The 18945-nt window shown below is 39.7% G+C and overlaps 1 protein-coding gene across 7 annotated transcripts; it reads right to left on the reverse strand.

Annotated features, from left to right (window-relative positions):
• Positions 1–910: 910 nt before the first annotated feature.
• On the reverse strand, positions 911–6193 carry CREBZF (CREB/ATF bZIP transcription factor). Of its 7 annotated transcripts, none has more exons than XM_059412148.1 (4): positions 5031–6193; positions 4745–4822; positions 3607–3675; positions 911–1829 (listed from the first exon to the last, which is right to left on the reverse strand). In XM_059412148.1, exons 1-2 carry the CDS (start codon positions 6107–6109, stop codon positions 4807–4809), a joined length of 1095 nt encoding a protein of 364 aa, XP_059268131.1. In that variant the 5' UTR covers positions 6110–6193; the 3' UTR covers positions 911–1829; positions 3607–3675; positions 4745–4806. The 7 variants fall into 7 exon arrangements, with proteins under 7 accessions (XP_059268131.1, XP_059268120.1, XP_059268103.1 ...); XM_059412137.1 differs by having other exon boundaries at positions 911–2981; XM_059412130.1 differs by having other exon boundaries at positions 1227–1829; positions 2867–3675.
• Positions 6194–18945: the final 12752 nt, after the last annotated feature.

The raw sequence follows: 18945 nt of genomic DNA on the forward strand, positions 1-18945 counted from the left end.
TATATTCCTAATAATAGTCATTTACTTTCTGAATTTAAATTACTTCCAGTTTCATTTTTCTCCATTTCAAAACTGAAAGTAAATGACCATTGTAGTCTAGGTCATAGCTGAGAGCAGTATGGTATGGTAAGACAATAACAAGTAACTGCCAGAGAGGACTGAGACAGTCAAATTCAAATATGTGAAAAATACTGTGTTGGCCACACAAAACATTTTCCAAGTTTCTAGTGGAAGACCTCCCCATTTTGTCCCTTGCTTAGGTGGTAACTAACTGGTTTCTGAAGGAAAAGCTGCACAGTAAAATATAAAAATATAAACATTTGGAAAGGTCTCAAAACTTTGTGTTGACAATGAGTGTGGGGGAAAAAACACTTCAAAGTATTTTACTGCCTATTCAACTTTCAAGAATCAGATTAGTTAGCTTTAAAAATCTGATTAAATTAGTGAGACCTTAAACTAGTACTTCAAAATGCTGAACTAGGTGATCACAAATTTTTAAAGGTAATTACTCATTGTCAGTGAATCACTCCATTCTTAATTGTCATCAACTATTGTTAATGCCAAATCTTTGGTTGTAGAATTACACTAGCTGTAGCGTTTGTATCCTAGAAGCATCCATCAGCTAAGTATAAGCCAGTGGGCATGCTCTTTGCTGCCTCGCATCACAGACACTGACTAAATTTAGATTATAAGAAACAGAGTGGGTTTAATAGGTTTAGTATAGTATCATACAATAACCAAACTGTATAGTTATTATGATAAATCATTCTGGGCCAATCTCCTACCCCTCCCACCTCTCATCTGCACACTTCCCAATGAGTCAATTAAGATAAAATGACTCAGTCTAGACCAGACGAAAGAATGCATTAACATAATCCAACAAAAATGAAATAAACAATCCAGAGTTGAGTGTTTTTTCACACTTGTAATAAACTGGAAAAATGTTTCAATTAAGTAAAACAACCATATTATGTGGAAAAAAAACACTCCCATCATCCAAAATACTAAAGCCCTTACATAACACTGGTGACATTTTAATATATAACATCAGAAACTAGGATACCATTCATTAGAAACCTCAAAATAGTCAAAAAGTGTCAAGTACTCAGAGAAAACTCAAGAAGCCAAAACCTCAGAATGCGAACATCCTATTACCCTGAATTGCAAATAACTACTCACATATTCAGTCATAATTTTTTCAAAGATACACATGACACATCAATGCATCTATTTTAAAAAGACTACTCTTTATAGTTAAGGACTTTACATTAACTTTTATATTCTACTCAGCAAGGTCTGCCTATACTGAAGATTAGCTCTCAAGTTCCAGGAAATAAATACAGACTCATGATATGCTTTGTGATCCCTGATGGCCTGTTTATGTAATTCTACACCACTGAATGTTATTCCATAGAATGTGTTCTTGATTATGTAAAGAATCTAATATTCCTTGATGAAATACTGCAATTCTCTTCTCCAACAGTTACAATTTTTAAGTTATGCAAAGAACTGATCATCACTCCCATGAAAGACCAAAAAAAAAAAAAAAAAAAAAGTATAATTTTGTTCCAAAATTAACTTAGTCTCATGTATTTCTAGTAAGTCTTTCAAGGATTCCAGAGAATCTTTTCATATCTCCATTTCTGGAAAGTGAAATCTGGAAAGTGAAATCAGTATAGAAGTAATTTGGGAACTTGAAAATGGCATTCATTTTTTTTCAGCAGATGCCAAATTTTTGACCGACATGGCTCCCACAATTACTTTGTTACCATCAGTCCAGTCAGTTAACAGGTTGTAGGAAAAGATTCGTTTTTGCAGACACTGCTAAGCTGTTTAAAGAGAAGAGAAAGAGATTAATTTAGTGATTACAAAATGCACAAATATTTAAAATATTTCGAACACTTTTTGCCGGATATCAGAGGTGTGACATTTTAACAAACGTGGACCTTTTTAGTTAGAACTGGTCAAGAAAGTGCAGAAACAGTAAGTCAATATGATAGAAATAGGAGGTCAATATGGTGTGTTAGTTCAATTAATGTATGAATTCCTGTCACCATCAGAAAACAAGTATCAAAAAGCTACCCTCTTTACACTAATTCTGTATCATTTTGCCATAGAGGCAATTAGGAAAGATGATGAAAAAAAAAAAAGTTCCCCAAATACTAAGATGTTTTCAACCTCTACAGTAAATAGAGCCAAACCTTAAAATTTCAACGCAATCCATATATTCCAGAAATCTCCTTTATCCAACTACTAATCATTTAGAACACAATTTTCTAAAAATAGTAAGACAACAGTTTCATATTAATCATAACTTTTTTTAATTAACAAGTAGTGAATAGGACACTTTAAGATATTGTTTACTACATACTGAAATAAACAGATCTGTTGTAAATTCAGAAACCCAAACATTTACAGTAAAATGTGCTTACACATAAATATGATCAAATTTATTTAAACCCCCTGTTAAATAGGTCCTAAATACATGCAATACCATGTAAAAACAAGACCATGAAGTTGATGTAAAAAATGACAAAATCACTAAGTCACCAAAATTAGAAAAGGAAAAAAAAAAAGAATGAAATGGAAACTAAGAAAAGACAGTTAAAACAAGGAGCCTAACAAAGCAGCTTTAAAAATAGGCAATCCTAATCTCCATTTTCAAAAGTTCTTAATCAAGTAATTCCAAAAACTGCCATTTATAAAATGACATCCTAAAAATCTACACTTGGAATTTTCAAAGCATCCCAATTCAGAAAGCTTTGACTACTGTTTCTCCCCAGCCCCGAACTTCAAATAATGCAGGAAAAGCACTGACATTAGAAGAAAATATTCCAAGGGAATGGTTTTAGAAAAACACACTTACTGCTTCCAGAACCTTTTAAGACCCACAGTCAGCATTAACAACAATCATTTTTCCTATTTTCATCCATTATTTTCCAATGTCATGTTAGAGATGAATAAATTCTTTGAGCCCATAACTGAAAGATCAACAAACCTGGTTTTATTATGACACCGTATTTTTGTCATTGGTACTGCACAAAATTATATACAAAGAAATATATACAAAAATGTTCGTTCAAGTATTAATTAAATTTCAATTCAAGGCTTCTGTTTCAAAAAGCTACATTTAACATATTCCATAGAGATAGCACAAATTAGTCATTTCAAATAATTTTTCCAACTACTTTTGGTTTATATATATATATATATATATAATTCAGTAGGCACTAAAAATCCATGCAGCTGCATTGTGAGGGGCTTGCTCCTGCACTTAGGTATAAGCAGGTTCATCACTCCAGGTTGTGAATTTGGCTACTACCCATTCATGCTCAAGTGCAGTAGGTGATTTTACAAAATATGCTGTAATGCACTGGAAACCAGAGACCGAGTTAGGTCTCAAATTGTGTTATCTAGCAACAAAACATTTACAGTTGTGCAAGAACAAGGATTCCATTTTTATAACCAAATAACAACAAAATAAAACATGTGTAAGATAACTTACATCTTTGGACTGCTGGAAAATACTTTTTAATTATGAACATTTTAAAATAAAAGACAGCAGAAGCCCTGATATTACCTCTTTTTCCTCATTTCTTATACTACCTTTTAAAATAAAGCAGGAAATGTGGCCAGCAGCTGGTCCCGTCTCTTCTGCCCCAACAGCTGTATCCACTTTAGCACAAAGAAAAACAAGGATGCTAAATATGTATATACTTTATCAAACAGTGATGTTTCACAAAGAATTTCTTAATGCCTCTTACACTGAAGGACACTAAATCTATACAATTGGACAATGAATAATACAGTACTTCAAGGGAAGAATATGTCCCATCTTTGGAAAAAGTGTCAATCGTGTCCTTAGGTAGCCAGAACCACTCAATTTCAAAAATTATTTTTAAATAGGACAAAAACCTTTGAAATAAGGAGAGTAAGATTCTTTGTGAAGCCTCACTTTACACGTTTTCATTCACATTTCACAACGTTCAATATCTAATCATACATAAATTTAACCTAAATTTTAATACAACAAAAGTAAAGGTGTTCAACAATTTATTTATAGTCAGTGATAGGGTAATCACTGTGCTGGTCCTCAAAGAAACATTTCATTATCCATTCTCATTCTCCTTCAATTAATTAACAGAGATGCATGTTATTTTCCAACTTCTTTAGTGGTGAGATATTAAAATCTTTTACTCTAGATTGTATTTCTAGATCTCCTACTGAAAACTAAAAGGCATACCCAAATATTTTAAGATATTTCTGTCATCTCCAGCAAAATAACTATCACATTTGTGCAAGCCCAAATACTTATTGTCAACCTCTAAAAAGTTGCTCTAAAATTGGAATTCCAATTTGCACCTTGTACAACTCGGAACTTCCATTCAACTTCACCTGTTTCACTGTCTCCAAACTGTATCTCTATTAGCAGCTTTCAGTGTACAGTTGGAACCGATGTCATCCAAGGCCATGTCCACACTGGGGACAGAAGAGCTAGGTACACGCAAGTCTGAACAAGGGGACACATTAACAGCTATTTCAACCATAAAAAGCATCTTAAATACATTATTGACCAGCACAAGTCTGTTTCCAGGGTGGACAGGGCCCAAATTAGATTTCCCCTCCCACCTTCGAAAAAAGAAAAAAAAAAAAAAAACCCCACACGCACACAAATTGAGATGTTGCCCATTAAAGTAGACTAAGCAGCAGAGCATGAGCGTTACGTGAAGAGATGGATCCTTACCAGGTTGTGAGGCGGGAACGACTGTTCTGTAACCCCTACAACGGAGCCTGGCAGGAAGGAAATCACCTAAAAAAGAAACTGTCAGAGAGATTTAATAGTCACATGTTATCATTAGGAGTTGGTTACAGTGTCACATTCATGCTTTTAGCTAAACACTTAAAGATTCAATATTACTTTTTCCTCCTCTGAAATGTGTCCAGTGAAGATGTCCCACTAAGGTGTTTTACATGGTGTAAGGGAGTTGAAAGGGGTAAACGCGGATAAAGAGCAGATTACTTGACCCTACATTTTAAGAGAAGACGACGCCTTCCGAGCGCACGCCGAGCAGAACTCCACCGACACCTTATCCTTGTCCACATGAAGACACACTCCTCCCGCTGAGTCGTCCTCTTCCAGCAGGTCCTGCTGCTGCTTTCCCACGGGCAGAGCGTAGTCATGGTCACCGGCGGGCGAGTCTCTGAAGAGCGAGGTAGTCAGCCGCAGTCCCACGCCGCTCAGCCGGCTCAGCAAGCGAGCCAGTCCGGTCTCGTTGGCTAAGACGGCCCGTAGGTAGCGACTCTCCTCCTGCAGTGCCTGCACGCGCTTGCCCAGCTCCCGATTCTCGGCCCGCAGCTCCTGGTTCTCGGCTGCCAGACCCCGGACTCGACTTTCCAGCCCCATCACGTACTCCTTCTTCTTCAGCCGATTAAGACGGGCAGCAGCCGCCGCCGCCTTCCGGGGACTCTTTGTCGCCGCCTGGTTGCTGTCGTTGCCGCTGCTGCCGCCGCCTCCTCCTGGGGACTTTCTCCGCCTCTTTTCGCCGCTGCCACTGTCACTGCCGCTGCTGCAGCCTCCGATGCCGTTTAATAGCCTCTGCAGCAGGTCGGAAAAGCGCTGCATCTCGGCAGCCGCGGCCTCGTCGTCGTCGTCCCCTCTCCACAGGCCGCCGCTATCCGAGCCTCCGCCGGACGAGGAGAGAGGCCCGGGCGAGCTGAGCCCGGGCTCCAGGTGCCAGTCCGGCTGCCGGGGGTCCAGCAGATCTGCCAGTTCCAGCCCGGAGAGAAAGTCCATGTCCTCCGTCTCCTCCCCCGGGACGCTGGCGATCGCCTCCTCCTCCATCTCCTCGGGCGAGGGCGCGCGCACGGCCACGCCGCCGCGGCCCCCCCTCCCGGCCTCCAACTCGCCCTCGTCGCCGCACGGCTGTTTGCGGCCGGGAGATCCGGCCGCCGCCGTCTCTTCCTCCTCTGCCGCCGCCGCTGCCGCTGTCGCCGCCGCCCGGGTCAAGTCCGGGGGCAGCAAGCAGGTCGCGGCTGGAGCCGGGCTCTCGCTGCGGGTTGGGGAGTCGCTGCCCGAGGCCGCCAGCAGTTTGGTCAGGCTATGCCTCATGGGGCCCAGCGGCGGGCCCACGTAGGCCCCGGCCCCTCAGACCGGGCCTCGCGGGCCCCAGGGACCCCAGCGCGGGGGGCCAGGGAGCTGACCAGAGCGGAACGAAGGGGAAGGTCCGAGTCACCTCCCACCCCACTCGGCTGGTCGACCCCCCGCGCCGGGGCGGGGGGGAGGGATGGGAGATCGAAGCTGCGAGGCCCAGCGATGACTCGACCGCGCCACCCAGACAACGGCCTGGCCGGAAGTCAGTCGATCTCACCCCAGCCCCTCCCACGGCGTTTCGCGCTCCACAGGGCTCTAGTATCGCGAGAGTTCAGTGAGGTCTGGAATGGGAGTAATTTCAGCTTTCCAGTGATGTCATAGTCCGCAAGCGGCAAAAATAACAAAACCTGAATTTATTGAGAGACAGTCTACTCTCTCCGCCTTCGCTTTTCGAGCTTCCGTATTCAGGCTTCCAACTTCAAGTGAAACTACTCTCTCTCAGAATTGAACTTTTAAATACCAAATTTACAAATAATCTTAAAGTTATCCTGCTTTTCCCTGGAATTTTACGACTGGTGATCAGATACCGCCTGAAATTGCTCCTTTCCCTTTCCGTTTGTAACGCGCAATCCTTTCACCCAACAGAGTACCAGGGGAAAAAAAAGAGAGAGAGAGGTAAATAAGTCATTCAACATAATTTTTCCAAATTTTTATCATACTAATTTTATTAAAATGTCTAAGCCATTTCTATGCATTTTCTAAACAACAACCAAAAAATCGTCTTGTCCTTGTCGGTGATAATATTGCAAACCTATTTTCTGTGTGTGTTCTGTAGTGGGCGTGATCGTGAGCACGCGTGGGTGCGCACATGCGTGCCAGTCTTTGTAATGCCACCATCTCACGGTGTGAGTGATGGTTGTATTGCCGGTTGTGTTAACAGAGGTCGTTTTGTTGAGTGAATGGTGTGTGTGACTTTTTTCCTGTTTGTTGTATGGCGGGGGCTGGGGGGCGGGTGTCATGAAACCGACATTTTTTTTGTTTTTTGTTTTTCTGAAAAGGACTATTAATCACATTCTAAATAGAATAGTTTCTGGTTTTTCCTGAGTGAGCCTGATTTTGTTGCTGTTTTTCATCTATCAGGGTAAAAAGAGTACCCTTAAAAACCCCGCGGCCAGGTTGAACAGCTCTGTTGTATTCTTTTCTGTATTGCGTTGGCCATTTTATGAACGTGCTTAGTTTTGATAACCACGGGTTTTTAAATTAGTTTTTTACATTTTATATTTTATTTATTCTGATCAGGGTTTCAGGATCATATTTTCTCTGACATTGACTTTACTTGAAATCATAAAAAATTCTGATTTAAAAAATAAATACTGAAATGGGCTATAGAGGGAAACTCTTCTCCTTAGAACTCTGGGGTTTCAACTAAATGTTCTTTAGGAATTTCAGAAGTTTCTTCCCCCTTAAGTCTTGTGACAATGCTGTGATCTCTTCTCCATACTAAAATATAACGAACAAAAGATACATCTCTGTCAGGTAGAGTTTATAATTCCTTGAAATGGTTTTAACATAAGGTTTTATTGATTCATTTAAAAAATTATTCCTGAAGCATATTTTCCAAATATAAGAAAATTGCCATTTGAGGGACACCTGGGTGGCTCATCTGGTTAAACGTCTGCCTTCAGCTCACCTTCAGCTCAGGTCCTGATCCTAGTGTCCTAGTGTCCTAATCCTGCCTCAGGCTCCTTGCTCAGCAGAGACCCTCCTTCCTCTCCCTCACCCCTGCCCCTGCTTATGCTCACCCACGCACATACTCTCTCTCTCTGAAAAATAAATAAAATCTTAAAAAAAAAAAAATTGCCATCTGAGACGAATATGTTAGGAAGTGTAAATGCAGAATATAAAATCTAAGATAATGATTCTCAAAATCAGGTGTGTGAAACTACTACTCAGGGAGTAATGAATATGTAAATTACCCAAAAATGGGTCTGTGTAACATTGGACATCAAAATTCTAGCAATCATCTCTAGTGGTTCTAGTGATAGTTGAACCATAATAATAGGGTCTCTAAATTTAAACCCCATAGAAAGTTAAAGTATCAGTCTCTTTCCCTAGACGTGTTACTGCATAGGAAATCACTTAAGTATTCTCAGTTTTATAATAACAGAAGTTTTATATCTTTTATCTGTGCATAATAAAAAGATATATATAACTTTAAAAATTTCCAAATATTTCACAGAATATGTGAACAACAATACGGTATCCACACTAATTCTGCAATACTATCCAATACCCAGACACAACAATTCAACAATTAACATTTGCCACATATGCTTGATCTGTTTGTAAATGTTTGTAAAATACAATTTTTTTTTGCCGAGTCATCCCAAAGTTGCAGACCAGACACATGACCCCAACATACTTAATTATATATCTTTAAGAATAAGAACATTCTCGGGGCACCTGGGTGGCTCAGTTGGTTAAAGCCTCTGCCTTCCACTCAGGTCATGATCCTGGGGTCTTGGGATGGAGCCCCGCATCCGGCTCTCTGCTGGGCAGGGAGGCTGCTTCCCTGCCTCTCTGCCTACTTGTGATCTCTCTCTGTCAAATAAATAAATAAAATCTTTAAAAAAAAAAAAAAAGAAGAAGAAGAAGAACATTCTCTTTCATAATCATAACACTAATATAAGGTCTTGAGAAAATTAACGATCATTTGCTAACATTATCTATTATCCATGCCATATTCAAATTCCTTCAGCTTTCCTCATAATAATCTTTTATAGAGGATACTTTACTTTGAGCCAGGATCCAATCAAGTGTCATGTACTGCATTTGGTTATGTTTTTATAAAGTTTTTCTTTTCCCCCCATTTCTCACTCTAAAAGAGTCCTTTGTATTATTTAGCTTTTCTTAATATTGGCTTTTTGAAGAGACAAGAGCAGTTAGTTGTCTTAAAAATGCACCACATTCTGGGGCGCCTGGGTGGCTTGGTTGGTTAAGCGACTGCCTTCTACTCAGGTCATGACTCTGGAGTCCCAGGATCCCGTCCTGAATCTGGGTCCCAGCTTGGTGGGAAGTCTGCTTCTCCCTCTGACCTTTTCCCCTCTAATGCTCTCTCTCACACTCTCTCCCCCTCAAGTAAATAAATAAAATCTTAAAAAAAAAAAAAAAAGGGCACCACATTCTGGATATTTCTGTTTCTTCTTGGTGTAATATTGTTCCTCTAATTGCACAAGGTATTTGAGATTTGAAGCAGTTCAGAAGTACAGTAAAATACAATGAAACAAAAAAATTCAAAATTTTAAAAAGCAAAGCTAGTGAAAATCTAGATGAAATAGGAAGATAAGGAGTTCCAAAGAGGGGAAAGCTTGTATTGGAATAAGATAGACATAAAATCTTATAGTTACTCAAGTTGAGCTAATAATAAACTAAGCTTCCATGGCAAATCAAAAGAAGAAATTTTACTTTGTTTGCTCATGAGTAAACTTTATATGAATTCCTTAGCCACTTTTCCAGTTCTACGGTCTTAAGAAACTTCTCTTTGGGATAATGAATAAAGTAGCAAAGAGCCTCAACGAATAGCTATGTTTATATGGTTGTTTCTTAGAAATCAAATGTCAGGGAAGTTGGACTCTGATAGATCCCAAATCTCCAGAATAGTACCTGCCACAGCTTAGACTTCAATAAATATTTGTTGAATGAATAAATGAAGGTCTCCAGTTTCAGTGGAAGGCATAACACAAAGCTCAACTAAAAGACAACAATTCCGCAAAGGGCAAAAAAAAAAAAAAAAAAAAAAAAAAAAAAGCCTATGGTATCTAGAATAATAAAGAAAGAACCTTCCAGATAACATCATAACATGGACTTTTCCAAGTTCAAAAAGAGCTGGAATTTTCATGGACATTGCATTGAACTTATTAGTTTATTTTTCCAAGTTATTTTATGTACTTTTTGCTACTGGGCTGCATTATTTCTTTATATTTTCTAAGTGGTTATTGTTGCTGCAAAGGAAATCTTTTTGATCTTCCTTGTTAAATTTTTTACTGATTATTCCACTGAAAATTCTTGATAGTTTTTATTTTCAATTTATTCCTGGTAGACGGTTACATCACCTTATTATATATAATAACAATTTCGCCTCCTCCTTTGCAATACTCTTTTTATTATCTTGACTGATCATGAAATACTTCTGCCTTGATGTTAAATAATACTGTCAATTGTCTTATTTCTGACTTTAACAGGAATGTCTCTAGTGTCTCGCTGTTAATTTCAGATGGAGAAACCAACCTGGCTATTTTAAGCAGAAAACTTAGTAATGCTGAGAATGTGTGCACATGAAGTCATTGGGAGGACTGGAGGAGTAGACACTATGCTGCATGACCAAGAATGCTTCTCAGTACAAAGTAGCCAAACAGGCCTGATAGGGACCTGCTATCTCTGCCCCAGTTGGGAAAGTGGTAAAATAGAAAACTGGGATTTGGGTCCAAGTGCATGACTACTGCCCACACTCTCCACCCCCTGTATTATCTATTGCAGCCTAACAAATTACCCAAAATCTTAAAACAACAGTAGATATTTGCTTATGGCTGTGGCTTAAACTCATAATAAACATTATCTCTTGAAGTTTCTGTTGGTCAGAAATTTTCAAGTGCTTTTGTTATGCAGTTTGGCTCTAGAATTTTCATGGAATTCAGATTTTGGCTGGAGAGGCAGTCATCTGTGGGCTTGACTGGGGCTAGATATCGACCTCTGAGATGGCTGGAGGAAAATTCAGGTCCCCTTCCAATGTGGGCCTCTCCATTGGTTGAGTGAATATCAACACTGCATGGTGGCTGGCTTCCCCCAGAGTGAATGGTCCCAGACACCAAGGAAGAGGCAGCAATGTCTTTTATGACCTGGCCTCAGAAGTCACATGCAATCACTTCTTTAGTAATCTATTGGTCACACAGACTTTACTTCCCGTGAAAGGGGACTACACGAGAATTGAATACTAGGAGACAAGAATCATTAGGTACTATCTAATGATTAGGGAGCTAGCTATATATAAAACTCTATCCCATAAAACTAGTGAATGAATATAGGGATGTTGTTGCAGAAATACCCAGTGTTTCTAAGAATACGCCTGGCAGCAACAACAGCCAAAGCAGGGAGGGAGGGGGGCCAGGGGGAGGGCCCCTACCTTATTTGCATCTTCCAAATATAACAGCACTGCAGCGAGGTCTGGCAAATAGAGTTTGCTCCTGTGTTTCTTTTGTTACAGCTTTTCCATTTTTGTAATAGGGGGGAAAGCACTTTAAAAGAGGGATTGAAATAAATGATGAATACCGATCTATCAAGTCCTCTATGAAGACCATGACTTCAGCACTAATGCCTGCATTTACTGGATTTTCTATGGCAGAGGATTGGAGCAGAGATGTTAGGGAATGCAGGTAAATCAGAATTGGATAGTAGCGCTACAGAGGCCCAAACGCTCGTTTTAATCTAGTTTGCCTATTCATCCATGAAAGTATAATCTGTGAGGAGCAGGAAGTAAAACCATGAGAAGCTCTTACTGAATGAAAATTGAAGACTGTGGGATTGACAGTGTTTGGGCATTGCAGGATTATCTTTACAAGCGCTGCATATTCGCATGGCTTATGTGCAATCCCCAGTGTGCTAGCTATATTTCCATTCCTTTGTCCTCCTCTCAAGAGAGCATTTCTAAATGCAAATGGATGAAAGTAACACTATCGTGGACTAATCTTGGAATCAGATTTGTTTTCTTTAAAAATGACCAACATTTATAATCAACTAAAATAGTAACAAAGTACTGGGATGTCTCCCAATTAATCAAGCCCCACAGTTGCTGCCACTGAAGTTGAGAATTACTGCTTTGGGGGGAAGGGACAGCAGGTGTAGAAGTTTCAAGGATAGAGATTTGGAAGGGCAAAAGCAGGACTTTTCATGTGCTGATAGGAAAGACTCCACTCCTCATCTCTCACCCCAGGCACCCCAGAGCTGAAACTTGGCTGAGCTCTCCTAGTTTTCTATTGCCAATTCCAAATTATTTCTCTTCTTCATTCCTTCAGAAACCTCAGCCTTTTAAAATCTTTTTTTAAATATTTACAATTTGCAATCATAGGCAAAAGTAAAGGGTATACCGAATCCCTATATATTCCTCATCCAGGTTTAAGTACTATCAGGATTTTGCCACACTTGTGCAATCTCCCTGCCTCTTTTTGCTCAAGTATTTTAAGGTAAAAATTCCAGACATCATGTCCTTTTTTAAAAAGATTTTATTTATTTACTTGACAGACAGAGATCACAAGTAGGCAGACAGGCAGGGAGGGTGGAGGGGAAGCAGGCTTCCGGCCGAGCAGAGAGCCCAATGCAGGGCTCAATCCCAGGATGCCGAGATCATGACCTAACTGAGCCACCCAGACTCCCCTAGAAATCATGTCATTTTTATCCTTACATGTGTCACTACGCATTTTTAACTCTAAGGTCATTTTTTCCTATAACCACAATGTCATGATTGCAACCAGTAACATTACTATGGATTTCTTGGTATCATTTGAACCCAGTCAATATTCAGTTGTTCCACAATTTCTATCTATAGATGGCTTGGTTAAATCAGGATCCAAACAATTCTATGCATTCCATTTCCTCGTATGTCTCTTAATTCTCTTTTGTTCTAGGACGGCATCCCCTCCACCCCTTTTCCCCAGTGCCATTTGACTGAAGAATCAGGCCAGTTGTTTTACTGAATATCCCATATTCTAGATTTGTTTGTTTGCCTTCTTGTGGTGCCATTTTAATTCTCCCATTAGCCCCATCAGTCCTGTAAGTGGGAAATTACTTCCAGGCCTAGTTCGCTTCACACATTTATGGCCAGAACGCTTCCTAGAAGAAAAGGTGCACATTCTCAGGCATCCGACAGCACATGCATGTTTAGCTTTCCTGTTTTTAGTGACACTAAGAATGATGGAGTTTTCAAATGGCGACACTCTAATTCCTCCTCCCTTGTAAAAGTCTCCATTAACCTTTCTCTTAATAGTTTCACCTAATGATGATCAGTGCCTGAATAAATTATTTCACTACGGGTTATAAAATAATGCCTTTTAACTTCTTTTATTCCTTTAATTACCTGGGATTCTCTGAAAAACAACTATGTTTCATCACATAGGGGCCATTTTGTCACCCTAAAATACAGGGAACAGGAAAAGGAAGATAAATGATCAATTAATTCCTTTTAATAGTGACTTTTCAGTTAGTAACGAATGAGCTTTGCATTTGTTGTTGTTTTTATTATTGCTACTGTTTGTCTTTTTTATGTATCATAATGAACTCACAGATTTTAAAATATTCAGTTTTGTTTCACTCAATTGCAGTTGTTTTTGTAGTCAAATTATTCATTTTTAGCCATTGGGAACCTCTCCAACTTGATTCTCAGGTCTTGTTAAGAGAACTGTGTTAGTCTTTGACAGTTTACTTGCTTGCTGGTACAACTAACTGTATCAGGTTCATTGTGTACGTTTCCAGCTACAGATCTGGAATTAGCCCTTTCTCCAAAGAGTCCTTCGTTTTAATGGAAAAGAGTTTTTGGAAGCCACAAACTGGGCCTGAGGGATGCTCATATCAGACTGTCACTGAAATTAGGCCTTTCAGTTGACAGAGCTGGGACATATCTATTTTTTCAAAGAAAAACTGCCCATAGATTTAGACTGATATTTTTTATTCAAATTTAACATCAAATGCTTTACTCTACTTTTTACTATCTTAACAGGCACACTGAAAATTTTGTGCCTAGCAACACGAATATAATTAGTTTTGCTTTAGCCTCATTCTCTCTCATACATATGATATACAAAACTCATATGTATGACAGTTTAAAAAATACTTTAAAAATATAATAGTTTTAAAATAATGCCAATATTACAACTAACCATAAAACTAATGATTTGGTTGTGATTCTAGTTTTCCTTGGAATATTGCCTATTAAGGATATTCCTTTAAAAAAGCTGTTTTCTAGGATGCCTGGGTGGCTCAGTTGGTGAAGCATCTGCCTTCAGCTCATGTCATAATCTCAGGGTCCTGGGATAGAGCCCCATATCAGGCTCTCTGCACTCAGCAGGGAGTCTGCTCTTCCTTCTCATTCTCCCTTTGTGCTATTACTCCTCTCTCTAATAAATAAATAAAATCTTAAAAAAAAACCAAAAACCTCTTTCCTAAATTCAGATAATTTTTTCTCTTTATGGTTACACCAGTGTGAAATTCATGCCATCTTCTGGTCATATCTCTCATTCACTGAAAGTTTTAGCTCTGTTCTCTAGCTTCATCCAGTATGAGGTCCCCCAGTAAATGACCAGACGGTCTGATGCCAGTACATTCCTTCATTCACTGCTCTAATACCTTGGTAGTTTGCTGATCACAGATCTAGGTTTTCAAAGGACCTAGTGGCAGGATTTGAGTGGGGATGGAGGCGGGGGGAGGACTGGGCCAGATTATGAAGGCTCAGACTTCTGCCAGGGACGGAGGTAAACATGGATGTGAGTATAATGAGATTAATCTGACTGCAGGGTCTGCGGTAAGAGTCTACTGCGACTGCTTAGTCTGCAGCCCTGGGTGGCATGACTACTGGGAAAGGCAGTTTCTTACCAGCAACAGGACATGCTCTGAAGGCTGCTGAGCTACCATAGTCTACTGTTTTCCTCATCTCTTGTTTTGGGCAATTCTTACCACATTTAACAGGCTTTAGCTTAACTGCCACTTCACCCACCAGGAGGGAGAATCAGGAGGATAAGGTCTCTGCCTTGCTCACATTGTGTCCCAGAACCTGGTACAGTACCTGGCCAATTAACGGCTTTCAATAAATAATGAGGTACATTAGATGAGTAACTTATTAAAACGGAAAGATCAGAATTGCTTAGCTTGCCCTACCCTCTACCATCTCTTGTTTGTCTGTTTGGGCAAAACCAATACCAGCCTAAAGGCTTTAATATATGAGAAAATACTCTCTCTAAGATCTAAAATTCATGTCACACAGACATAAGAAAATCCATGAGAAAAGTTAATACATTCAAACCTTTAAATTCGGGAGAGAAATAGTCATCTTTAGATGGCATTCGGGGGGGGAAAGAAATTGTTATTAGCCATGTGTTGTTGAACATTTGTGAGTGCAGCAGCTTTCAATTGAATGGCCTGACCTAAATCTGTCAGGCCATATTTGGCTCTATATAAAATATGTTTTGTCTACTTAACTCTTGGAGAGAGAAAAATCTGCAGGCCTTCTAAGTCATCTACACAGAAACAGAGCTTACTAGGAAGTTAAACAGTTAAAATGGAAGATTCTTTGTTTTTAATTATGTTGTCTTTTTGAATAGGTAATACATTCAGATGGCTTAAAAGTCAAATGATATACAGGGAAATACAAATCAAAACCACAATGAGATACCACCCCATACCAGTCAAAATGGCTAAAATTAACAAGTCAGGAAACGACAGATGTTGGTGAGGATGTGGATAAAGGGGAACGAACCCTCCTACACTGTTGGTGGGAAGCAAGCTGGTGCAGCCACTCTGGAAAACAGCATGGAGGTTCCTCAGAAAGTTGAAAATAGAGCTACCCTATGACCCAGCAATCGCACTACTGGGTATTTACCCTAAAGATACAAATGTAGTGATCCGAAGGGGCACATGCACCCGAATGTTTATAGCAACAATGTCCACATAACTAACCTGTGGTAAGAGCCTAGATGTCCATTAGCAGATGAATGGATAAAGAAGATGTGGTATAAATATATAATGGGATATTACACAGCCATCAAAACAATTGAAATCTTGCCATTTGCAATGATGTGGATGGAACTAGAGGGCATTATGCTAAGTGAAATAAGTCTGAGAGAGACAATTATCATATGATGCATGTATCATATCACTGATATAAGGAATTTGAATAACAAGACAGAGGATCCTAGGGGAGGGGAGAGAAAAATGAAATAAGACAAAACCAGAGAGGGAGAAAACCCATAAGAGACCCTTAATCTCAGGAAACAAATTAAAGTTTGCTGGTGATGGGCACTGGGGAGGGTATGAGCTATGGTGAGCACTGTGAATTGTGTAAGACTGATGAATCATAGACCCGTACCCTGAAACAAATAATACGTTTAAAAAAAAAAAGTCAAATGACATAAAACGGTATATACTGAGGTATATACTGAGTTTCCTTCCCAGTCCTATACCTCACCATTCCAGTCCCCATACCCCTCCATACTACTAATAACCACTTTTATTAGTATTTATTATTTTCAATATGTATTTAAGCACAAGGAATTAAATATATGTTTGCATTCTTTTTTTTTAAGATTTTTATTTATTTATTTATTTGATAGACAGAGAGAGATCACAAGTAGGCAGAGAGGCAGGCAGAGAGAGAAGGGGAAGCAGGCTCCCTGCTGAGTAGAGAGCCCAATGTGGGGCTCAATCCCAGGACCCTGAGATCACGACCTGAGCTGAAGGCAGAGACTTAAAACCACTGAGCCACCCAGGCGCCCCTATGTTTGCATTCTTATTCCTCTTTTCCTCTTATGTGGAAGACAGTATGCTACAGGTTGCTACAGGTATTATTCTGTACCCTGTTTGGTTTTTTTCCCTACTTGTATCCTGGAGATATTTTCATATCCATATACAAAGAGCTTTCCTTTTCCTTTTTTTTTTTTTTAAAGATTTTATTTATTTATTTGACAGAGAGAGAAAGATCACAAGTAGGCAGAGAGGCAGAAGGGGGGGGGGGAGCAGGCTCCCTGCTGAGCAGAGAGCCTGATGTGGGGCTCAATCCCAGAACACTGGGATCATGACCTGAGCTGAAGGCAGAGGCTTAACCCACTGAGCCACCCAGGCGCCCCTTGTTTTTTTTTGTTTTTTTTTTTAAGATTTTATTTATTTATTTGACAGACAGAGATCACAAGTAGGCAGAGAGGCAAGCAGAGAGAGAGGGGGAAGAAGGCTCCCTGCTGAGCAGAGAGCCCAATGTGAGGCTCGATTCTGGGACCCTGGGATCATGACCTGAGCCAAAGGCAGAGGCTATAACGCACTGAGCCACCCAGGCGCCCCTGTTTTCTTTTATTAAAAAAATACATTTGCAATATATTCTCTAGTATAAAGGGCCCACAGTTTATTTAACCAGTGTTTTATTGATGGTATTTAAGCTGTTTCCAATATTTTGCTATTACAAACAATGCTGTAATGAACAATCTCAAACATGAAAGAGAAGATTATTTTAAACTAATACAAATAGGAGTGGATTATAGCATTCAATAGGCACAATCTGGCAAATAGCTAAGATGAGTCCCTTTGTAGAACTGAGGAGTGAGGTGGTTGAGGAAGGCGGCACTGTGGTTAGTTGAATGTGTAATGAACGACCAGGGAGATCTGTCCAAGGGAAAAGTTTTCTTGGATTAATTTTTTCAAAGTGAAATAAACAGAAGGCTTAGAGAGAACTGCATCAGGTAGCAAGACTCATCTGTACAGCCTTAGGCCCTTAAATTTAATCAGATGTTTTTAGTGTTTAGAAAATAAAATTGAGCTTCTCCTTAGGGAGATGGGCACATGATTAGAAAAGCCAATTCTTGGCCACCTCCCCAAAATTCCAACTTTTTTTAGGAGACCAAGATAAAAAAAAAAAAGACTCCCTGCTTGATAAGGTTCTGTTAATCTCAGTAGATGTAGTGCAACAGCACTGTCAATGGCTTACCCAATAGGCATCTCCTTCCACCCAGAGGTATCTGGGTCAACAAGGCCTGTATAGAACAGCAAGTGCCCAGGCAGGTACGCCTTCAATGTTCTTTAAAGAACTACTTAACCTGGGGTGCCTGGGTGGCTCAGTCTGGTGAGCATCAAACTTTTGATCTCAGTATCATGAATTCAAGCCCCTCATTGGGCTCCATGCTGGGTGTGGGGCCTATAAATAAATAAATAAATAAATAGCTGTTTTATATAGTGGAGTTGGGAAGAAATAAATTTTTTATTAATACCTTACTAAAAACAAATTAACCTGAATGAATATTCCCTAATGGAAGCAGAGTGAGTATGAAAACATCAGCCTGTTCACCTTTTCTATAGCTCTCCTTCCTTTTCTAGCCCTTTTCACCATGGTTTTTTTGTTTGTTTTGTTTTGTTTTTTAACTAAAGAAGTTCCTTAGAGGCACACTGAGATTACAAAAACATAACACAAAAGATCACACTATCTACACAGCACTATTCACACACTATTTGTTTTTAGAGTCTCTGTCCTGCTGACTTTCACTTCAGGGTTACTTGTGGATGTTGCAGAAAAAATTCACCAGGGTTACAGGTCTGCTTTGGAAAAGAGTTTTGTTGTTTTTCAAATTTCCCCTCAAGGGCAGTAGTCTAGAGGTGGCGACTTTTTACTTTTATTAAATTTGTTCCAGTGATAAGCATCATTTTATACATCAGCATACCACAATAACTACACTTGTCACTCATCCCCAAATCTGTGGGTCACAGATTAAAACAAGATAAGCACTGAGACAGTGGAATGCAAAGTGCTGTGGAGCACAGAGGGGGAAAACAATAATGCTTTTTTGTGGCCATTTAGAAGGTAGTCTGTATAGTGGGAGAAAGCATGGACTTTTGAGCCAGAAAACAGGCCCAACCACATAATTTGCAGTGCCCAGCACAAAAGAAGAACATGGAACTCCTTGTCACAATTATTAGGAATCTTGGGGCACCTGGATGGCTCAGTCGGTTAAGCATCCAACTCTTGATTTGGCTCAGATCATGATCTCAGAGTTGTGAGACTGAGCCACAAGTCGGGCTCTCGGTGGGTGTCCAGTCAGTTGAAGCCTCTCTCCCTC

The sequence above is a fragment of the Mustela nigripes genome, chromosome 1, assembly GCF_022355385.1.
Source record: "Mustela nigripes isolate SB6536 chromosome 1, MUSNIG.SB6536, whole genome shotgun sequence".
Classification (NCBI taxonomy): Eukaryota; Metazoa; Chordata; class Mammalia; order Carnivora; family Mustelidae; genus Mustela; species Mustela nigripes.

Coding starts and splice junctions, on each gene's coding strand:
- CREBZF (XM_059412148.1), bottom strand. CDS start 6,109: ATGAGGCATAGCCTGACCAAACTGCTGGCGGCCTCGGGCAGCGACTCC.